Source organism: Petaurus breviceps, unplaced genomic scaffold (assembly GCF_028583685.1).
Source record: "Petaurus breviceps papuanus isolate PSGF00001 unplaced genomic scaffold, PetGlider_PUasm1.0 90535, whole genome shotgun sequence".
NCBI classification, from domain to species: domain Eukaryota; kingdom Metazoa; phylum Chordata; class Mammalia; order Diprotodontia; family Petauridae; genus Petaurus; species Petaurus breviceps.
The window spans coordinates 3,984,230-4,005,819 of NW_027187270.1; the positions used below are offsets into that span (position 1 = coordinate 3,984,230).

At 40.3% G+C, this 21,590-nt stretch overlaps 1 protein-coding gene across 1 annotated transcript in view; it reads right to left on the minus strand.

The window, feature by feature from the left end:
• Positions 1 to 9,482: 9,482 nt before the first annotated feature.
• NEXMIF (neurite extension and migration factor) overlaps positions 9,483 to 21,590 on the minus strand; it is a 186,755-nt gene continuing 174,647 nt past the window's right edge. Inside the window, exon 8 of the mRNA XM_069063109.1 lies at positions 9,483 to 20,770. Within this exon, the coding sequence (XP_068919210.1) occupies positions 16,443 to 20,770 (4,328 nt within the window). The 3' untranslated portion in view covers positions 9,483 to 16,442. The remainder of the gene's footprint in view (positions 20,771 to 21,590) is intronic.

Genomic DNA, 21,590 nt, shown 5'->3' on the forward strand with positions numbered 1-21,590 from the left:
AGCTTTTTATCTATTGATATGATTGATATAATCAATTATGTTAATGGTTTTCCTTATGTTAAACCACCCCTGCATTCCTGGAATAAATTACACTTGGTCACAACGTATAATCTTTGTGATATATTGCTGTAGTCTTCTAGCTAGCATTTTATTTAGAATTTTTGTTCATTTGTGAAATTAGTCTATAATTTTCTTTCTCTGCTTTTGCTTTTCCTGTTTTAGGTATTAGCACTGTATTTGTTTCATGAAAGGAGTTTGGTAGGACTCCTTCTTTGCCTATTATTCCATATAATTTATTTGATACTGGATTTATATGATCTTTAAATGTTTGGTAGAATTCACTTGTAAATCCATCTGATCCTGATTTTCCCCCCTTAGGTAGTTTATTTGCGTCATATTCAATTTCCTTTTCTATAATAGGTTCTTTTAAATATTCTATTTCCTCTTCTTTTAATCTAGGCAGTTTACATTTTTGTAAGCATTCTTCCATTTCACTTACATTGCTAAATTTATTGGCATATAATTAGGCAAAATAACTCCTAATGATTGCTTTGATTTCATCTTCATTAGTGGTATATTCACCCTTTTCATTTTTAATACTAGTGATTTGGTTTTCTTCTCTCTCTTTTTTATCATGTTAACCACTGGTTGATATATTTTATTGTTTTTCTTTTCATAAAACCAAATCCTAGTTTTATTTATTAATTCAATGGTTTTCTGACATTCAGTTTTATTAATCTTACTTTTATTTTTTAGAATGTCCAATTTGTGTCTAATTGGGGATTTAAAATTTGTTCTTTTTCTATTTTTTAATTGTATTGACAATTTATTCATTTGTTCATTCTCTACTGATATAAGCACTTAAAGATACAAATTTTTCGGGGTGGCCAGGTAGCACAGCGAGTAACAGCACTGGCTCCAGTGTCCGGATGACCTGGGGATCAAATCCCAGGCTCAGATACTTAGCACCCACCCAGAAACACCTGGCCGTGTAACCTTGAGCAAGTTACTTAACCCCAATTGCTTTAAAAAAAAAAAAGATACAAATTTTTCTCTGATTACTGCTTTTGCTGCATCCCATAGGGTTTTTTGTTTTGTTTTTGCTTTCTGGAGGGGGGAGGGGAGGGCAATTGGGATTAAGTGACTTGCCCAAGGTCACAGGGCTAGTTTTTGTGTTAAGTGTCTGAGCCAGATTTGAACTCAGGTCCTCCTGACTCCAGGGCCAGTGCTCTATTCACTGCAACACCTAGCCGCCCCACATCCCATAGGTTTTGATATGTTGTCTCATTATTATCATTCTCTTTAATAAAATTATTTGTTTCTATGACTTGTTCTTTAACCAACTCATTCTTTAAGATTAGGTTATTTAGTTTTCAATTAATTTTTAATCTGTGTTTCCATGGTTCCTTATTAAATATAATTTTATTGCATTATGATTTGAAAAGAATACATTTAATATTTCCTCTTTTCTGCATCTAACTATAAAGTTTTTGTACACTAATGCCATGTCCATTTTTGTAAAGATACCATGTATCACTGAGAAAAAAAGTATATTCCTTTCCATTCCCATTCAATTCTCTCCATATATCTATCATATCTAGCTTATCTAAGATTCCATTCATCTCCTTGACTTCTTTCTTACTTCTTTTTGGTTAGATTTATCAAGTTCTGAGAGGGGAAGATTGAGTTACCCCCACCCTTATAGTTTTGCTATCTATTTCCACCTGCAATTAATTTAGCTTTTTTGCTTTAAAATTTTGGATGCTATAGCATTTGGTATATATAGCTTTAGTGCTGATATTACTTTCTTATCTATGGTACCTTTTAACATAATGTAGTTGCCCCAATTATCCCTTTTAATTAAATGTATTTTAGCTTTAACTTTGTCTGAGATCATAATTGCTACCCCTGCTTTTTTTTGCATCAGCTGAAGAATAATAAATTCTATACAATATAATTTATATTATAATACATAATATTATATTATTATGATATTATATAATATATAAGAATAAAATAATATAACAATAAAATAATAAATTCTCTAGCCCTTTATTTTTACTCTATGTTTATCTCTTATTTTTAATGTGTTTCTTATAAACAGCATATTGTTGGATTCTGGTTTTTAATTCATTTTGCTATCTGTTTCCATTTATGGGTGAGTTCATCCCATTCACATTCAAAGTTATAATTATTAGTGGAGGGTGGAGGCAAGATGGCTGAGTAGAAGCCGGACCTCCCCGCGGCTCCGGCTTCCACCTTCCCCAATCCATGTAAAAAGGGAGTCCTACTGTGGCAAAAAGCCCAGGGGTCAAGTGACTGAGGGGCAACATGACCAGGCAAAGGAAACAAAGCAGACAGAAGATTCCAACATTAGAATCCTATTTTGGGGACAAAAAGGAGCAAAGCATGGAACAGGAGGAAGACAGTGAAGTCAGAACTCCTGCACCAAAAGCTTCTAAGGAAAATACCAGCTGGTTACAGGCCATAGAGGACCTTAAGAAGAAGATAAGAGAAGTGGAGGAAAAATTGGGAAGAGAAATGAGAACAATGCAAGAAAATTATGAAATGAGAGTCAACAGCCTGACTGAGGAAAATAACACTTTAAAAAACAGACTGACTCAAATGGCAAAAGAGGCTCAAAAAGGCAATGAAGAGAAGAATGCCTTAAAAAGTCGAATTTGCCAGATGGAAAAAGAATCTCAAAAGCTTAATGAGGAGAATCATTGCTTCAGAATTAGATTGGAGCAAATGGAAGCTAATGACTTTATGAGAAATCAAGATGCTGTTAAACAGATCCAAAATTATAATTATTAGTTATGTATTTCCTTCCATCCTATTTTTCCTCACTGTCTATCCTTTTCTCCTCTTTTTACCCTATCCCTCCTCAGATGTCTAATTTACTTCTGACCACTGCCTCCCTAATCTATACCCCTTTTAAGAATCCTTCCTTTTTCTTCTCCTCTTGACCTCCTGTTCCTTAATCAATCCACCCTTCTAAAAGTCCCTCTCTTATCTTATCCCTTCGCTCTCCTATTTCTCTTTAAGTTAAGAAAATTTTTATACCTTTCTAGATGTGTTATTCCCTCTTTAACTCAGTTCTGATAAGAATAAGGTTCTATCACTACCAGTCCTCCACCTTCTCCTGTCCTCCACTATAACAGTTCTTCCATTCATGCTTCATTTGCATGAGATAATTGTTCCATTTTACCTCTCCCTACCCAATTTTATTTTTTAGGATGATGCCATCATGTTCAACTCAACTCCAAGTCTTCTATTGATGTATGCTCTTTCAAACTTCCCTAGTAATGATAATATTCTTAAGAGCTACAGATAACATCTTTCCATATAAAAAATAAGCAGTTTGGCCTCATTAAATCCTTTATAATTGACCTTTCATGTTAACCTTGTTATGTTTCTCCTGAGTCTTAAAAGTCAAATTTTCTTTTCAGTTCTAGTCTTTTCTTCAAGAATATCTGAAAATCCTTTAATCCATTAAATATTAATTTTTTTCCATAGAGGATTACACTCAACTTTGCTAGGTAAGTTATTCTTGGTGGCAAATACAGTTCCTTTGCTCTTTGGAATAGCATGTTCCATGCCCTTTAGTCTTTTAATGTAAAAGCTGCTAAATCTTGTGTTATCCTTACTTTAGCTCCTCAATATTTAAATAGTTTGTTTCTAGTTGTTTATAGTGCTTTCTCCTTGACCTAAGAACTTTGAAATTTAGCTATAATGTTACTGTGAGTTTTCATATTAGGGTCTCTTTCAGGTGGTGATTGGTAGATTTCTCAATTTCTATTTTGCCCTCTAGTTCTAAAACTTCAGGGTAATTTTCCTTAAATTTTTGCAGTATAGTGTCTGGGATTTTTTTTTATCGTAACTCTCAGGTAGTCTAATAGGTCTTATATTGTCTCTCCTTAATCTGTTTTCTAGGTCAATTGTTTTCATAATGAAACATTTCACATTCTCTTTTATTTTTTCATTCTTTTGATTTTGTTTTGTTGTTTCTTGGCCACATCACGTCAAAGCCCCATAACTGGTATCTCTCCTCTAGTGCACTGAGCTCCCAGTCAACCCCTGCATCTGTGTCTGCAGACACTCTTTCTGTCTTCTTAGGCTATCCTGGGCTGAAAAAAATGACTCACTATGACTTTTTGTTGTTGTTGATTATTCCTCTTAGAATTCAATTTGACACGTTTTAAAAAATTATTTAGAGGTGAATGTTGAGATAGCTCAGCAAAAATACTCACTTCACCATCTTGGCTCTGCTTCCCCTTAACATAATTTAAATGAGTAATAGTTTGAGATCTGGAAGTGTTATTCCCCCTTAATTTCTGCTTTTTACATTATTTCCCTTGAGGTTCTAGACTTTTTATCTAGAATATTTCTATTTTGCCTAGCTCTCTAAGTAACTTCTTGATAATTTGACTGATATAGCATTAAACCTACAAGTAAGTTTAAGTACTATGGTCATTTTTATTATGTTACAAGTAAACATCCATGCAATTATTTGCCTACTTTTATTTCTATAATGTTTTATGATAGCGTTTACATAATTTTAAATGTTTTGATAGCTTAGCTCCCGGATATTTGTATATTTTGTTATTTTGCCATTTTCCCTGCTGTTTTTCTGTTGGATTTGCTTAACTGAAAAAAGGAAAATCAATGTTTCCTACTATTACTATGTTACTATCTACGTCTATTTACAACTCACTTATTTTTCTTTCACGAATTTAGAATATATGCTATCTAGAACACATAAATGTAATGCTGATGTTGGTCTGTTGTTCATGTTTCCTTTAAGCCAGAGTTTATTAATCTGGGGTCAGTGGCCTACCAATGCTGTCAGAAGGTCCATAAACTTGGATGGGAAAAATTACATATAGCCTCTAACTAAAATTTAGCATTTCAATTATGAATGTAGCAATAAATGTTATTCTGAGAAGGGCAATTGATAGGCTTCACCAGACTGTCATACATAAGGTAATTTCCTTATTTATCTCTATGTATATTGTTAATTATGTTTGCTTTTTCTGATAGTAGAATTTTAACTCCTTCCATAAAAAAAATTCATCTGATTTATAATAAAATTTGATTCAGACTGTCTTTTTTTATTCTATGTATGTCTTTGCCTTTAAATTTTGTTTCTGGGAAGCAATAGATTGTGGGGGATTTTTCTTAACTAATCTATCACTCTCTGTTTTTTGTATTAGATAGTCTGATCCATTCGCATATAAACTTAAGGAAAATAGGTCTGTGGTTTTCCCCTTTAGTGTCTCCAGTATTGTTTTTGCCGTTATTTTAGATGGGATATCTTTTTCTCTTATCTCATCTGGGTTTTTGTTATTGCTATTTCGAAATGCTGAATATTTTGTGGATTTATTTCACATCCTGTTGTTTCATTGAAGCTCTTTCTCAATTCACTTCTTTGCTGGCTCTGTAGAATTTTCTAAGTAAACTAACCAATTAATAAACATGTATTAAGCACCTAATATGAGCCAAGTACTGGGCTAAGTGCTGGGGACACAAAGAGAAGCAGAAGATAATCTCTGCCCTCAAGCTTACAGTATAAAGGGGGAGACAACTTGCAAACAAATATATGCACAGCAAGCTATATACAGGATAAACAGGAAATAATGGAGAAAAGGCACCAGAATTGAGAGGTTGGGGAAGGCTTCCTGTAGAAGGTAGGATGCACTTAAAGGGAACCAGGGAAGTCAATGGTCAGAGAGAACATGGGAGAATATTCCAGATATGGGGGACAGCCAGGAGGCCAGTGTCAGTGGATTGAAGAGTATGTGTAGGGAAGTGAGATCTAAGAAGACTGGAAAGGTAGGAAGAAGCTAGGTCATCAAGGGTTTTGAATGTCAAATTGAGCATTTTGTTTTTGTTTCTGTCGTTTGCCAGTGGGGATATCTTCTCTCTCCTCTTTGTTAATGTTTAAATGATAATAGCTAAAATGTATAAAGCACTTTAAGGTTTGCAAAGCACTTCACATGTTACTTAATTTGATCCTCACAATAACTCTATGAGGTAGGTACTATTATTATCCTCATTTTATAGATGAGGAAACTGAGACCAGAGAGGTTGATTTGCCCAGGACTACATAGCTAGTAAGCATCTGAGGTAGGATTCAAACTCAGGTCTCCCTGACTCCAAGTCCTGTGCTCTATCTACTGTGCCATCTAGCTAATTAATTGCTTTCACTTTTATTATTGTTATCCCAGCATTTCTAATTCTATTAAATAATAGTAGAAAAAGGAGACATTTTTGTTTCCTCCCTCATGTTTATTGGAAAAGTTTCCAGTGCTTCTTCTTTGCAAATAATGCCAGCCTTTAGATTTACATATGTACTTTTTATCATATTAAAAATGGTCTTTCTAAGCTTCTTAGGGTTTTTAGCATAAATCAGTGTTGCATTTTTCTTTTTTTGCTTTTCAGAGGGCAATTGGGGTTAAGTAACTTGCCCAAGGTCACATGGCTAGTTTTTGTGTTAAGTGTCTGAGGCCGGATTTGAATTCAGGTCCTCCAGACTCCAGGACCGGTGTTCTACTCACTGGGCCACCTAGCCGCCCCCAGTGTTGCATTTTTTCAAATATTTTTTAAAAGTATCTACTGATATAAACGTAGTTTTTTTGGTTTTTAATATGATTATGTTAATGGTTTCCCCAAAGATTCTAGTTTTAAAAAAATAAGATTGGCCACTGCATTTAATCTGAATTTTTATATCCTTTTGTAGTTGTTTGCCAGTGGGGCAACCCTCTTTCATTCTACTAAATACCCAGATCTCACACAGGGTCCTATTCAGTCTCTCCCAGATTTATAGTGTTCCCTGGTTTGGACATTCCTGGAAGGGGGCTGCTAATATGGAAACCTTCTTATCAAACCTGTACTATCTAAATAACTCATAAACATTGGGTGTTGGTAGTACATATAGTACATACCTGTAGTTCCAGCTGTGGGGTATCTGAGGCTAGTGCATGAATTGTTTGGATTAAGTTCTGAGCTGCCATCAGGCTAAAGTCAATCTTATATCTTCACCAAGTCTGGCATTAATATTGTGAGTCCCAAGAAATGATGGCACACCTTTCTGCCTCAGGAGAGATAAAACTGGCCAGGTCAGAAAAATGGAGCATATCAAAGCTACCCTGCTAATCAACAGTGGAATCATTCCCAGGCTGGGCAAGGGTTGGGGGAGGGAAGAGAGGGGGGCGGGAAGGGGGAGGGGGGAAGGGGGAGGGAAGGAGGGAGGGAGGGAGAGTGGGAGAGGGAGGGAGAGAGAGAGAGAGAGAGAGAGAGAGAGAGAGAGAGAGAGAGAGAGGAGATGTAGAGATCTACTGGAGAATGGTGCATTGTTTCATATATTTGCATCATTTCTTCATTTATCTTGGATATATTATTTTTGTCAGATATGTTAGAAGTAAAGATGTTTTCCTACTCAAGTTTTATTCTAGCTGCAATGATCTTATTCAGGCCATAACTTTATAGTCATATAACTGAAAGATGCAGAGGGCACAATAACCTGTTGCTTCCTTTTTGTTGATATTTTATTTGGTATAGTAAAACTCCACCTCAGAAACTCTCCTTCAATAAAGTATTTCCCAGGCATATGTCAAAATCATCCAAGATTCCTTGAAGGATATAACAGATAACTGTATTTGATGATCTCTTGATTATTAGTGAAATTGCAGAACCTCCTTTCTATGGAGATGGGACAAAACGAAAGTCTTTCTGCCTTCAAGGACCTTTTATTCTACTGGGGGGTGAACATGTATACAAACATAAATATGATATATATGAATACATTTATATATACACATTTAGATGACTCATTCATGTATCATATGCTATATAAAGTTAATAAAAAATAACTGTTAGGCAGAGGCGATTGCAGCTGGGGAGATGTGGAAAATCGTCATGTAGGGATGGTGTGAGATGTTTTAAAGGAAGTTAAGGATTCTAAGAGATGAGAAGAGAAAGTGCATTTCCATACCTGAAGGACAGCCTATGTGAAGGAACTGATAGAGAAGATGGAATGTTATGTATGGGGGATAGCAAGAAGGCCAAATTGATAGAAACATAAAGAGTATGAGAAAAGGAGTAAAGTATAAACCTAGAAAGGTCTGTTGAAGCCAGGTTTTGCAGGACTTACATCAAACAGGGAAATTTGTACTTGATCATAGAAGTAATAAGAAGCCAAAAACGTTTCTTGGCAGGGGAGTGATCACTTTGGCAGCTGAATAAGGATGGCTTAGAGAGGGTGAAAAGTTTAAGTCAAGTAAATTAGAAGGTCATTTCAGTAGTCTAGGAAAGAGTTCATAAGGATCTGAACTAGGGAAGTGGTCATGGGAGTTGAGGAGATGGTTTGAGAAATATTGTGACAGTAGAATTTATTCCTTTTAGCAAGTGGATATGGAAGGTGAGGGAGAAAACCTTGAGGCTGACTGTGCTTGTGAACCTGCATAACTGGCAGGAGGCTGGTGCTGTCTTCTAAGATTTTAAGAGTTGACATTTTCAAGAGAGATTCAACTTGTTCTACTCGGCTGGATTTGCTGTTCGAGTATAGATCGGATTAAGTGAACTCTGAGGTCTTTTCCATCTGAATTTATACAAACATTTCTAAAACCCAAGGCAATAAAACCTTATATGCAGCTTGAAGAGAGTTGTAGAGGGGGATACAGAATTAATCGATTATTATTTTGTTAATGTTTCTATTATTTTTGAAATGTAAATAAATCAGATTTTCTGGTTTTACCTGGGGTTCAATTCCATGTGGTTTGTATTTATTGAGAGTTTTAAGTTTGTAAGAAAAGTACTTTTAAATGATGTATGAGGATGATTCCCAGGAAGTATATTGCTCTTCTCCATCTCTCTTCCTGGCAGAGCCCCTTTCATACATGGGTGTCATACTTTTGGAGTTATCTGAGGGGGGACCCCCAAGAGTAGCTCCTATTTTGTTCCAAATATGATGGGTCACTGTGGGGTGGTTGAAGTAAGGCATGTGAAGGCAGGACTCACCCAGTTGTGTCTGCGTCTGATGAGACTAGCCTGGACTAGAAAAACAACAGGAGTTCTAACATTGAGACAATGGAGTCAGCTGGGGAAGATGAAATAGTCTAATTAGCTGGCTGCTTGATAGCTCTTCATTTTATACCAAGTGCTTTTCTCACAAAACCCATGGGAGCCAAGTAGCACAAATGATATTATCCACATTTTATGGATGAGAAAACTAAAGGTCAGAGAAGTGAGTTGGTTAAGGTCCCTTAGATAGCATATGGCAGAGCTGGGATAAAAGCAGGGACTGGGGGGTGGCTGTAAGGTGAAAGGGAGAAAGGACTAGGGGAACTCTGTGCAATTTAACGTCCCTTTTGTAATCTTAAAACGCCCAAGAAATTAGAAGTAAAATATTCTGTAGAAATTAGAAGATCGCAGTTTTAAACCTCTTGTAAATCAGCATCATAAGGAAATCAATCAACCAATCAACACGTATTTATTAAGCACCTACTACGTGCCAGGCACTGGGGATACAAATACAATGAACAAAACATTCCTTACTCACAAGAAGCAACAGCTTAGGTGCTTTTGAGGACTAGAACTGTGCAGGTGAAGGAACTGGAACCAATGTGGACCATCATACAAGAATTCCACTTGTTCATCTACCAGCCCAAAGCCGCCAGAATGTAGCAAAATCATCCCCTCTTCCCTACATAGTACTCTGAACAATGAAGTTCTTTACATTCAGGAGATAGAATTTAATGAATTAAAAATGGTTTGATTTCTTCATATATGATCTTAAAACAAGATTTTAAACTGCTTTTATTTATTCCATAAACAATATAACAAAACTCAGCAAGTTAACAATATGACATTTTCACCATACAATCACAAATATTTAAAACCTTCGCAACAAGAACAAGAACCAAAAATATTACAAGAATAATTTACAAGGAGGTTCTATAAAACAGCAAGGTCACCACTGTTGCCAGTTTTCTTTACACAAGTTCACTACACTCGTTCACAACATGTCTCTTATTACAAAATTCCCAACAAAAGTTTCATTGTTTTTCTTTATAGTTTGGTTTTTAAAACCAGGAACTTTTAAGTATATGTCCTTTTATTCGCACCCAGGGGTGCGGAAAAAGGAAACCTCGCACATACAGACACTTCACAGCACTTTCCTAAGAAAAATATACACTTACAAAATATTTTACAAATTGGCACACTTAAAAATATACAAGATTTTGTAGGCGTCTTAGAATGATCCTTAAGAATTATACTTCAATTGACTCTACAGAATATTTATAAAGCTTATTTTAAAAGAAAAAAGGCAAATAATTTTCAGACATGGTAAAATTGCAGTGTCATATGTCAAACAGAAATGTTTATGTTACATTCATAAAAAGGGCCATTAAAGGTTTTTTGTTTTTTTTTATTTCCTTGAATGCTTAGGGGGTCAGAGCAGGGCTGAAAAATCATCATTTTCTTTCCTTTAGCACCATAAAACATTAACAACTTACTCCAGAGGTGCATTAAGTTCTATGGAAGGAAGTGAACAGCAGGAATGGTACATTCCCAACTGCACAACCAGTGTGCCATAGGCAATTCAAAGACAACATCTATCTCCTTCCACCTCCGCCCTGCTTCCTTCCCTTCTTCTTCCCTTCCCACTATGTGACAAAGACCGAAGTAGTTCCCAGGCCTCTCTGGGGTGATCTTCCTTTTCGGCCTTTCCATTGTGCTTTAGAACTTAACATTTTTATAGCTATCCAGGGGGAGGATCATTCAAACAAGACACATTTCTCTTCTCTTTAAAACAAAGTATCATTCAAAGCCTAAAAAACATGTCTGGCAGCCCCCATCCCATCATCCTGGACCCCAGTAGCCATCCTCACCTTTCAGATAGACTTTCTTCCATGGCTGTTTCTCCATTGCCATTAATGTCACTTGTTTACCTGAGATACCAATTTTGAAAGCCTTGCCAATACCACAAACTTGGTACTATTTTTGTCCTCCCATGAGCTTTTTTGCATCCTCTTACCTCCCCAGTCTTGCTCTGTGGACCCCATGCATCTCAAGGGTGAGCATGTGGTCCCAATGTCCACCCAGGCTCAAGCCAGCCAGTTCCCTTTAGTGATATCAGGAGCTGTCCAACTCAGCCAGGAAAGTGCTGTAAAGGGTTTGTGCTTTGGTACTAGGCAGACTGAGCATCATCCCCCAAATGACACCGTCCCAGCTAGGGATGAGGCGCCTCCCAAACTGAAGTCAGCTGAAGCCAATGCGAGTTCTTTCTTTTGCCCTTATTTCAGGTCCCTGTTTGAGAAACTCTTCTAAAAGGCCTGGTCTGCTTCTTTGAGGTCCCCATTAATTTTTTTTTATTTGGGTACCTCTAGGGGTAAGCCACTCTTAATGATGGGCTTCATCAAGAAAAACAAAAGAAACAAAACACAGTTCAAACACCTTTTCTTTCTTAAAAAAAAAAAAAGGAAATAATACTTGCAGTGGAGTATAGCCTTCCCTGCCTCAATGAACCAACGAAATCAAACCGAAACCAACCCCAACCCTTAAATTGGAGAATTTCTCAAGAATGCAGAAGAGCACAAATGTTTCTGCTAGAGCTAGGTGGTATTCCATTGTCCTCATGGTGGACTGGAAAGAGTGCTGTTTCTAAAGTCAGAGGACCTAGGTTCAGATCACTGCTCGGTTACAAGATGAACTCAAAAGCAATTTCCAGCTTGAAATAAATGACCCTATGATCTAAGTAACACAATCAATACCTTTACTTCTGTCTCTCTGCTGAACTGATATTGAAGTTACCAAACACATTCCCCACTCTTTATGCTGTGGGCAACTTCTTAGCAGGGATTTCAAGGTGTGTCTGTCTTTAAGGACCTAGATGGGAGAAGCTGGGATCTTCCTAAAACCATTCCAGATTATTGGTGGCTCAATGCTGCATGGACCATGCATATACACGCTACACACACAGGACAGGATTGAGAGCTAGGAGCTCTGAGATCATAGGATCATCGATTTGGAGCTGGATGAACTCATCCATCCCTCTCACATTTTATAAATGAGGAAACTGCAGCCCAGAGAGGGAAGAAATTTGGTCAAGGTGATGCCAACGGATAATTAGCAGGGCTAGGATTCTAATCCAGGCCTTCGACTTCAAAGCCAGTGCTTATCCTACAACATTAGGCTGCATGGCATGGAAAGAGCACTAGATTTCAGTTCCAGTTCTGACAGCCACTTACTAGCTGTGTGACTTCTCTGGGCTTCAGCTACCCTCTCTGTAACAATAATGATGACAGTTTGAATCCATCTAACAGAGTGCTTTACACATATTACCTCATTTGATCCTCACAACAACCCTGTGAGGTAGGTGTTCTTATCATCCCCATTTTACAGATCAGTTAACTGAGGCTGAGAGAGGGCAAGTGACTTGTCCAGGGTCACACAGCTAGGACGTGTCTGAAGCAGGATTTGAACTCAAGTATCCCCTGACTTCAAGTCCAGCACTCTATCCACTATGCCACCTAGCTAGCTCTACAAAAAAGGGGTTGTATTATTACATTATCTCTAAGGTTCCTTCAAGCTCTACAGACTTGTTTTCCGAATCCTACTGCAGTTTTCTCCCATGTTCAGTCCTCATTTTGTGTTATATACAGTGTCTTTCCTTAGGAGTCTGATTCACAGTAATACCTTTGGACATACGATGGTTTGCAGGCCAATAAAAAAGGTGCTTTAAAATGTCAGTAGTTTGGGGAGAGAAAGAGGTGTTATTCCCTAGACAAACTCCTTCGTTGGTTCCCAGGAGATACCATCAAAATACCCCTTTCCAAAGGAGCTGGTAACAACAAGCTGAGACATGGAAATGTTCTCATCATTTATTGATTTCTTGCTACCCCCAACCCCTATCTTCATCCTCCCCACTTCGAGGCAGAACTGGCAATAACTCTCTGAGAGTCCCCCCCAAACCATCCACTTTTCTTTATACCTAATCTCTTCTACTTATGGAACAATTTCCAACACTGTCTCTTTGGATCAGACTCAGAATCGCGTCAAACCCTCTCCTCCCACCATCCTCCCCTCCCAGACTCCCATCACATCTGGACCTCTCTGACCTCCATGACTCTGTTCATGCTTTTTTACTTAGAATGTCCTTCCTACCTTTCTCCACCTGATTACTTCCTACCTATTCTTTGAAGCTCAATTCAAATGCAATCTTTTCCAAGAAGTCTCCTTGCTAACAACCTCCATAGGTCATGATTCTTCCATCAAAGCTCATACAGCCCCTTGCTTATTCTTAACATCCATAATATTGTGCATTATAGTTATCTGGGTTTGTCGTATCTCCCTCCCAACTGGTGAGCACCATGACGGAAAAGACTGTATCTTAGTGAAACTTTGTGCTCTTCTCTGGGGGAGATACGATGTTCGGAACACAGCAGGTAATCAAGAAAAGTTTGCTAAACCAACTTGAATTGGTCAGCTCTAGGAACCAGCTCCCATGCATTCCGCACAGTCAGCACACACTGTGCCTCACAGTGGTGGAATGAGTGTATTCCAGTTTGGTTTTTTTCCCTTTTGGACAGCAGCTGTGGAGCAAAGGACCTGCTTCGCTTGGTGTCAAGATTCCATTCTTACCAAGTTACACAGCAGAGTCAGAGTTTGTTGACTGTCAAAGCCTAAATTCTGTCATTGGCCTTTCAAATAGCTCCTTGCCCACTCGTCCAGGGAAAGTCAGGTTTGACGTTGAGGGCACAGCTGGTTTTATTCATTTTGCTACCTGTGTGTTTCCTGGCTGTAGAGCTGTCAACAGAGCAGACTGTTGAAATAAATCATGAACCCAGATCAGGAGTCAGGAAGCTTGGGGTTGAGTCTTGGCCCTGCCAGTTACTCATGGTATAACCTCAGGCCACTTCTCTCTGGGCCTCAGTTTCCTCACCTGTAAAACGAGGGAGTTGGATTCAGCGCTCTCTAAGGTCCCTTCCAGTTCTGACATTCAATGCTTCTGAATGCTTTTCCTTCCGTATCTTTTCCAGAGCCTTTTCAAAGCTCTATATGAACATGTTCGAAAGGCAACAACTAACTAGTCCCTATCTATATGTACCCTTGCTCACATTCTCCCTTTCAAAATATGCATTGTCCTTTTCTTGCCTCCTAATCTATCACATTCTCCCCTTCAAAATGTATGCTGTCCCTTTCTTACCTCCTAAGCTTTCTCTCCCACCCACTTTACCTCTCTCACCACCCCAGCCCTCTTGCTTCTAGGTCAGTAGGATAAATAATAATAATGATGATGATAAGAATAATAACAATCCCTGTATAGTGCTCAATAGTTTTCATAGTACTTTTACTCCCATGATCTCATTTTGGATCAGAAGGCATCAGACAGGGAGGCTCTCCACTGCAAGTAAAAGAGATGATCAATTTGAAACCAGGGGCATGGGCTAGTTGGAGGGGCAAAAGGGGATGTGTGAACTGTGGCACTAAGCAAATAGACTTTGTTTCTTTTGGGACTGGGGTGAGTGGGCAGCACATGGTGCTTGGCCCCCAATTAAGGTTGTTCAACCCTAATTGGCTCAAAGGGAAATAAATGATCCAACTAAAATACTTGATAAAATCCAAAACACAGGTCACATGACATGAGCATTATGAAATGAAATACTCCAAGAACATAGAAGCCAGAGAAGACACAAACCAGAATGAAATGTTTTAAGCAACAATCAACGCACTTGGTTCATCATCAGCATGGATCTGATGCCGATATTTAGCATTTTCCCCAGGTTCTTAGAAAAGATATAAAACGGAGATACAAAGGATCAGCAATATAACTTTGCACTTTAAATAATCTTCAGCTACAGAGTTTGCTTTTAGAAAACAGAAACTTTCAAAGCAGCTGTTTCATTTCCTTGAAAAATGTTCTTTAAATGTGTACACTCAAGTTCCTATACTGGACTTACCTGGTATGTTTTCTATATTCTTCTAATGTAACTCAACTCTTCGGCAAGGAGAGAGTGAACAAAAAGATCTCATCGCCTTGTCGATCTGGTCCCGTTTCTACATGGGACTTTAGTGTTTGTTTAGCAATTGTGTGTGTGTGTGTGTTGTGTGTGTATGTGTTTGTGTGTGTATGTGTGTAAGACAGAATCTTTTTGAGCTGTAAACTGTGGGGGTGCATCTGTGAAAATGAGGTCAGTCAATTTGGCACATTGTTAAACTTTGTCCATAAGTTTTGGTAAATTGATGTAAATAAACAACCCAGTTTTCCCCTAGAGCTAGAGCTATTACCCAAGGAAGTTGGGTTGGTATAATAGCAGACCACTGGAATGTTTCTTGTTAAATCAAAGGGGCTAAATTCCCCAAACACTCATAACCCAATGCTGAGAAAGAAGGAAAAATGTTTCCAGTCCAGTCACTTGGTTCATCAGTTTGGCACAATAATTTCATGTTTTTGCTGTTCCTGTTGTTGTTTTCATAGTGCATCAACTACTGTACAACTGTCTGACTCAGTAAAAGTTTTTCATAGAGAATCCCAGGTTAGGGCTTGAGCTTAAAGAAGTATTCCCACAAGGTCAAACTCAATTTCAGCACTTACATGTCAACATACTACAAGGCAGATTTTGAAAGAAACAGAAAACAAACATCAAATGTCTTTTTAGAGAAGAATAAGTCTTGTCTTCCAGCACAGGGAAATCCTCAAAATGCCGTTTCTGCTTTAAGAAGACGACAGTCTGAATTCCCTGCAGAAAAACTAAACTTTTTTATGCCATCCTTGTTAGCTTTCAGAGATGTCCCACCACAGGATCATCTATTAATGTTAACTCGGCTGTGGTGGAAGCTGAAGGATGCAGGCAAAGATATTAACAGCAGAGGGGGCCACAAAGCACTCAACTTGGCCACATGTAGCTCAATGAGGGATGAGCTTTCAAATGTCCAACTAAAGATCTTTTCCACTGAAACCATTTTGGCTTTTGTGTATGTTCATAAACTTTTGTTTTTTACAAAGGGTGGTTCCCCCTTAAGTCTTTCCCTTTTCTAAATCCCCCCTCAGGAAATAAAGAATAAAAACTGAAGCCAAAACTGGAGGGCAAAAAAGGAGCCTTGTTGGTGTTTACTACCAGCTGAGTCAAGAAAAAAGAATCTTTTTTGTTTGTTTTTGTTTTTTTGTTTTGTTTTTTGTTTTTTGTTTTTTTTGTTTTTTTTGTTGTTGGTTTTTTTTGTTTTTTTTTTCCCATTCTTTCTAGGTAGCTTGCAAGTATGAGTACTTCTGGTTCCCTTTTTCCCTTTCTTTTCCTTTTTAATTTTGCAAAAGGTAGGAGGGGGAAAGGGGATGGTCTCTTTCATGCAAACTTCTTTTGGAGGAAGGTAAAAATGTGGGACTGCAGGCTTAGCAGGTAGGAAAGGTAAAGATGTGTTTGAGTCATTTTGGTGCCGTATTACCTTGGTTTTTCATAAGTAGATGTCCCAGCTGAATCCTTGAGGGCTGCTTCCCGCTCCTGACGTTTTCCCTTACAATTCTCATCCCTCAGGGTTTTGGAGCTGGATTTGTGACGGTATAACTTTTTGTGTGTTGGTCCGTTATTTCCTAAAGTGCTCAGGTTACTATAGTTTTTGTCCAAGAAGGGAGAGTGAATGTCTGAGTTGTACCCTCCTGTGTTTGCCCGGCCAGGATCACCTCCAACTGCTTTCCCACTGCTTCTGCTCGAACCCTTGGTCAACCTGTGGTTCTTACTGGCTCCTGGTGAGCCACTGTTGGCCTTTTTCTTGGACTCTTGTGGTGTACCAGCCAAGATTTTGAGGGTTTTTAATTTCAGGCTATTAGACTCAGGGGAGCGGTATATGTTTGGAACCCCGTGATGGCCCACCGGACCCCAAAGGGGCTCCATGGAGGCCATCATGAATCTCTGCACATCAGCCATGCCAGAAGCAATGTTGGACAAAATGTTTGAAGGTTCTTCAAATTCTCTCTGGTCATCATCCAGGAGGCTGTTGGCATTTCCCATGCCTACATCAGTCCAGCCTGCTCCACTGTCCTTCCCCATTGCCCACTCCCCGGAGAACTCCTTGTGGCCTATCATCTTCATAGGGGCTGTGGGGCTACCATGGTGTACACATCCTGCCAACAACTTTCCTGTGGCAGCATTGTTGAGCTGACCACCTCCTCGGATGATACCAACTTGAGTTTTCTCACCATTAGCCACAGCTGCTGCATATTTTCCTTTCCTTGTTGACTTAGGGGTCTGGCGGGAGGCTTTGCTGGGTGACTTTTCAATTCCTTTATTGTTGGCTTTAGAAGTCTTTTTCCTGCTGCCTTTTGGGGAAGAGCTTTGGTTTGTAGCCCCACTCTTGCTGGGTGAACTTTTCTTTTTCGATTTTGACACTTTGCTACTAGTGCTAATTTGACCAGATGGCTCATTAAATGTTGACAGGCAAGGGTTTTTTTGGAGTAGGCCGACAGAGTCCTCATCATTGAACATATGGAACTGAAACTGATGGTTACATAAAGTAAATCCATCACCTGTCTCATCTTGGTGTGGAAGGCTGCCACAGTCCCACTTGACCTTCTCTCCACTGACCAAAGGGCCTGGGGTACCCTCTGGGAACACCTTAAGCACCCCTAGTGTCTTGCCATTCTCTGAGCCTGTGATTTGTGGAGAAAGGCTAGGAGTGTCTGGTGGGGACATCTCTGAAAGAGATGAGTGGCGGAACTTGTCTGGTGTGAAGTTAGAGATGTCCAGGAGGTCAGTGGACTCCTTCAGGGGAGTGATCTCATCAATGCTCTGCTGGATCACCAGCTTGGGGCTGCAGTGAGCTAAGAAGTCATCACTGATATCCTCATCACCCTCCTTTTCACAAGACTTCAAGCTCAAGGAGCTATAATTGCTTGAGCTGACTGACAGCGAGCCCACAGAATCAAAGCTAATGAGCCGGCCATTGTCTGTGTTGAGTGTGCCCCGATGGAAAGGAAAGCAGCCCTCTGCATTATTGAAATGGCATGGCTGATAGGCATCATCGGGTGGCAGCTGGTTGTCCTGCATATATTTAGTGGGGTATGGGTGCTTGCTGCTTCCCATTGGGCTGTAGATCGCGGCTGAGAGGCTATCCCCTGCCGGAATTGCTTCAGAGCCACCAAACTTGCCTGAGAGGACCCCAGTTGCTTCTCCTGGGGCATCAGCCACAAAATCCTGAGGGCTAGTCATAGCCTTGTTGGGCCACACACTTCCAAAGGGACTTGCATCCATTTTGAGGGGATGGGGTGAGTGCTGCAGCTCAGACTCAGAAGGTGGGGAGAGGACACAGCTCTGGCCAGTTTGGAGAGACGTGTATGTTTTTTCTGGTTGGGCAAGGGCAGCAGAATGCTGTCCTGGGGGATGGTGGGTGAAGTAGGAGATGGCAGTAGCATTTGATAAATCTGATGCATCTAACAATGTCTGCAGATATCCTCCAGGGATAACGGGTACATTGGTGGCAATATTAGCAGATGGCAGAGGCGTGTCAGGCGAGCAGGTGGCTGGTAAGAAGAGAGAATTTTTAGCAGTGTTATCTTCCCGACAATCAGATCGATGGGAGCTGTCTGGGGCTCTGCGAATGTTCTCATTCTTGAGACTGGAGCCTACTTCTTGGCCTTCCAAGGCTGGATGAGTGGCTACCTTACTGCTTTCTTGCACAGCTTTGTTCTTCTTGCATTTTAACCTGGCTTCACTTTTAAATTTGATTCTGTGGAGCACTTTCCTCTCTGGCCCTTTCCGGAACTCTCGCTTTACTGAGTCAGGACCAGCCGTGTCATTTAAATGCGATTCACTGGTACAGCTGGAGGACGCTCTAGCCCCTGTGTGAGGTGCGTCTTCTTTACTGCCACTGGCTTGCTTCTGATCACAGGAGAAGGAGCCCTGTTTGTTCGTTGATTGTTCAATGGTTTGGATTCTCTGGATCCTATGCCGGTTGGCCAGTTTGCACTTTCTTTTTCGAGGAGGAGGTGGGAATGGGGCCTCGAGGCCATTCAGATGGAAATTTTGCTTGTGGCAGAGGGTGGATCTAAGGGAATCAAGGCGATTCTGCTGCTTCTCTTGCCAGAAGCCCTTCAGTGGGGCCAGCCTGGCATACTTGTGGAGCAGGTCCTCACTCAGTGTTACTGTCATCTCACTGGCATCCACCTTACTCAGCTTTACCAGCATGTGCTTCTCACCCTTGAACCGATTGATAATGATATATTTGATAATGACTGGAGGCTCCTTGCGGGGTACTTTCCTCCTCTTCTTGGGACACCACTCATCATCATCTTCCTCCTTCTGCCCATCTGGCTGCCACTCCTTCTTCTCACACAGCCTCTCACTTTCTATGGAATCAACATCATATAGGTAGTCTTCACTGTACCGGACTTTCCTTTTAGCCCTCAGTCCATAATTCTGCTGGATGGTAGTGGAGGAAGAAGAGGATCCAGAATGAGAATCACGGGTGAGATAGCGGCTACAATCCTTAATCTCCTTCAAGGCATCATAAGAGGCTTCAGTGCAGGAACTGTCATCGCTGAACTCCCCAGAGTCCTCTGCAGAGTTGGCAGAGTCAAGAAAGGGATTCCGCTTGGAATTCACATACTTGACCACATCAGCCCCCTTACATGGTTTACTTAAGGTGGATACCCCTCCCAACTCCTTTTCTTCTTCCTCTCTCCCCTTGCTCTCCTGGACTTCAGCTTCTTGGTCTTTCCTTTTATTTTCCTCTTCCTCTTCATCCTCCTCCCCCCAGATGATGCTGTCTGCAGGGACTTTGAACTGGGAGGAGTCTCCACTCCGCTTCGGGCCCCCACCCTTAGTATCCCGCTTGGAGCAGCTGGTGAAAACACTGGGGAAAAAGTTGAATTGGGCATCATCCTGCAGGACATTGGTCTTATCTCGTACATTGTCCTGGAAGGATTCATAGCGGATCTTCAGGGAGCAGACATCACTGCCCAGAGTTGAATCGTCATCATCAAACATATAGTTGTCTACATCTTCCTCTGAAAACAGGTTGACTGACAGCTCATTTTTTGAGCAGAGGTCAAGGAGCTCTATCTTGCTCTCACTAATGAAAGATTCAAAGTAGCCCCATTCCTGATTAGTATTTGAAAGCAGAGTTTCCTCACCATTGCACTTATCCAATAGCAATCCCTCATAATAATTTTTCTGAGTGGGGTCCTCTGAGTCACTGTCAGATTTCTCTGTGTCTCTTTTGTCTCCTGCCCTAGATTTATGCAGAGGGAAGCTTAGGAGCTGGTCAGAAAGTAGCTCATCCCCGTATCTCATGGTTTCTCCTGTGTTCATACAATGAATCCCTATATCAGAGACAGAACAGGTGTCATAATCCCTATTTATATCACCCGGTTTCAAGCTGATACCTGGTTCTGCATCAATTCCATCCTTGGACTCAATGAAGCAGCCCAGGCAAGTCCGACTTGGCTGCATAAGGCAGTCACCAGTGAGGGCTGACATACCTCCAGGTTCCATGATGGTGAGCGGAGCTTTCTCACAGTCCCCTGGTAGTGACCATGTGTTCAGGCCCTTGGTTACACCAGATGTCAGGGCAATGGCATGCACAGAAGAGTCATTAGAAGAATGTTCAGGTGCATCGGTCAGCCTCAAGGGAGATGGAGGACTTGGTAGGCAGGGCTTCTTAGAAGTTAGAGGCAGAAGGCCCCGGGTAGATGCCAGAGTCTCTTTGGGTGTCAGGGTCAGGGTCTGCAATGTCGTCGCTGCCACCTTTACCATCAGATCCTGGTCATTTGAGCCTGGGGGGGAGTGGGCATAGGAGAATGAAAACAGAAGAAGACAGAGACATAGTTAATGATTTCAGCTCCTTTTCTTCCCTCTAGTAGGTTATCTACTTTTCTATTCCATGACCTGCAGAAATCCAGCTATCCTCAGCTTTTTTATTACTCAAAGCAGAAAGCATAGTCCTAAAGAACAGTTACTCAATTTATCTTTGAAAACTCCTAATAGTAATATATGGCCTCTATTGAAGCTCAGCTTCATTTTCTTCTAGGGGCAGCTAGATGTTCTTGAACTATTAATACAAGGCCAGGGTTTCAGGATAGGGAGAGTCAGATGGGCTTCCTTTGTCCTATCACTTCACTCCTATGGTATGAGGCTAGATAGCACTACCCGCACGTCACACCAGCACCTCAATTTTAACATGGCCAATAATGGAATCATCATCCTTTGCCCTTGACCATTCTCTCCCACTCCCTCAAAACTTCTCTACTTCAGTTGAGTACACCACTATCCTCACAATTTCCTAGGCTCCTGATCACAGAGCCATCACTGATATATTCTCATTCTCTCTCGCTCGCTCCCTCTCTCTCCCCCCCTCCTTATATCTTTCCCCCTTCTCTTCCTCCCCCATAAGGGCCAAGTCATGTTGAATTTTATCTCTGTAATATCTCTAACCTCTGTCTTCTTTCTGTTCCTACTGCAACCATCCTAGTTCAGTCCCTTGCTGTCTTTCCCCTGGACTATTCTAATGGCCTTTTGACTGGTCTCCCTGACTCCAGTCTCTCCCCTCTCTAATCTATCCCTTACACACTTGCCAAAAGAATCTTAATGTATAGG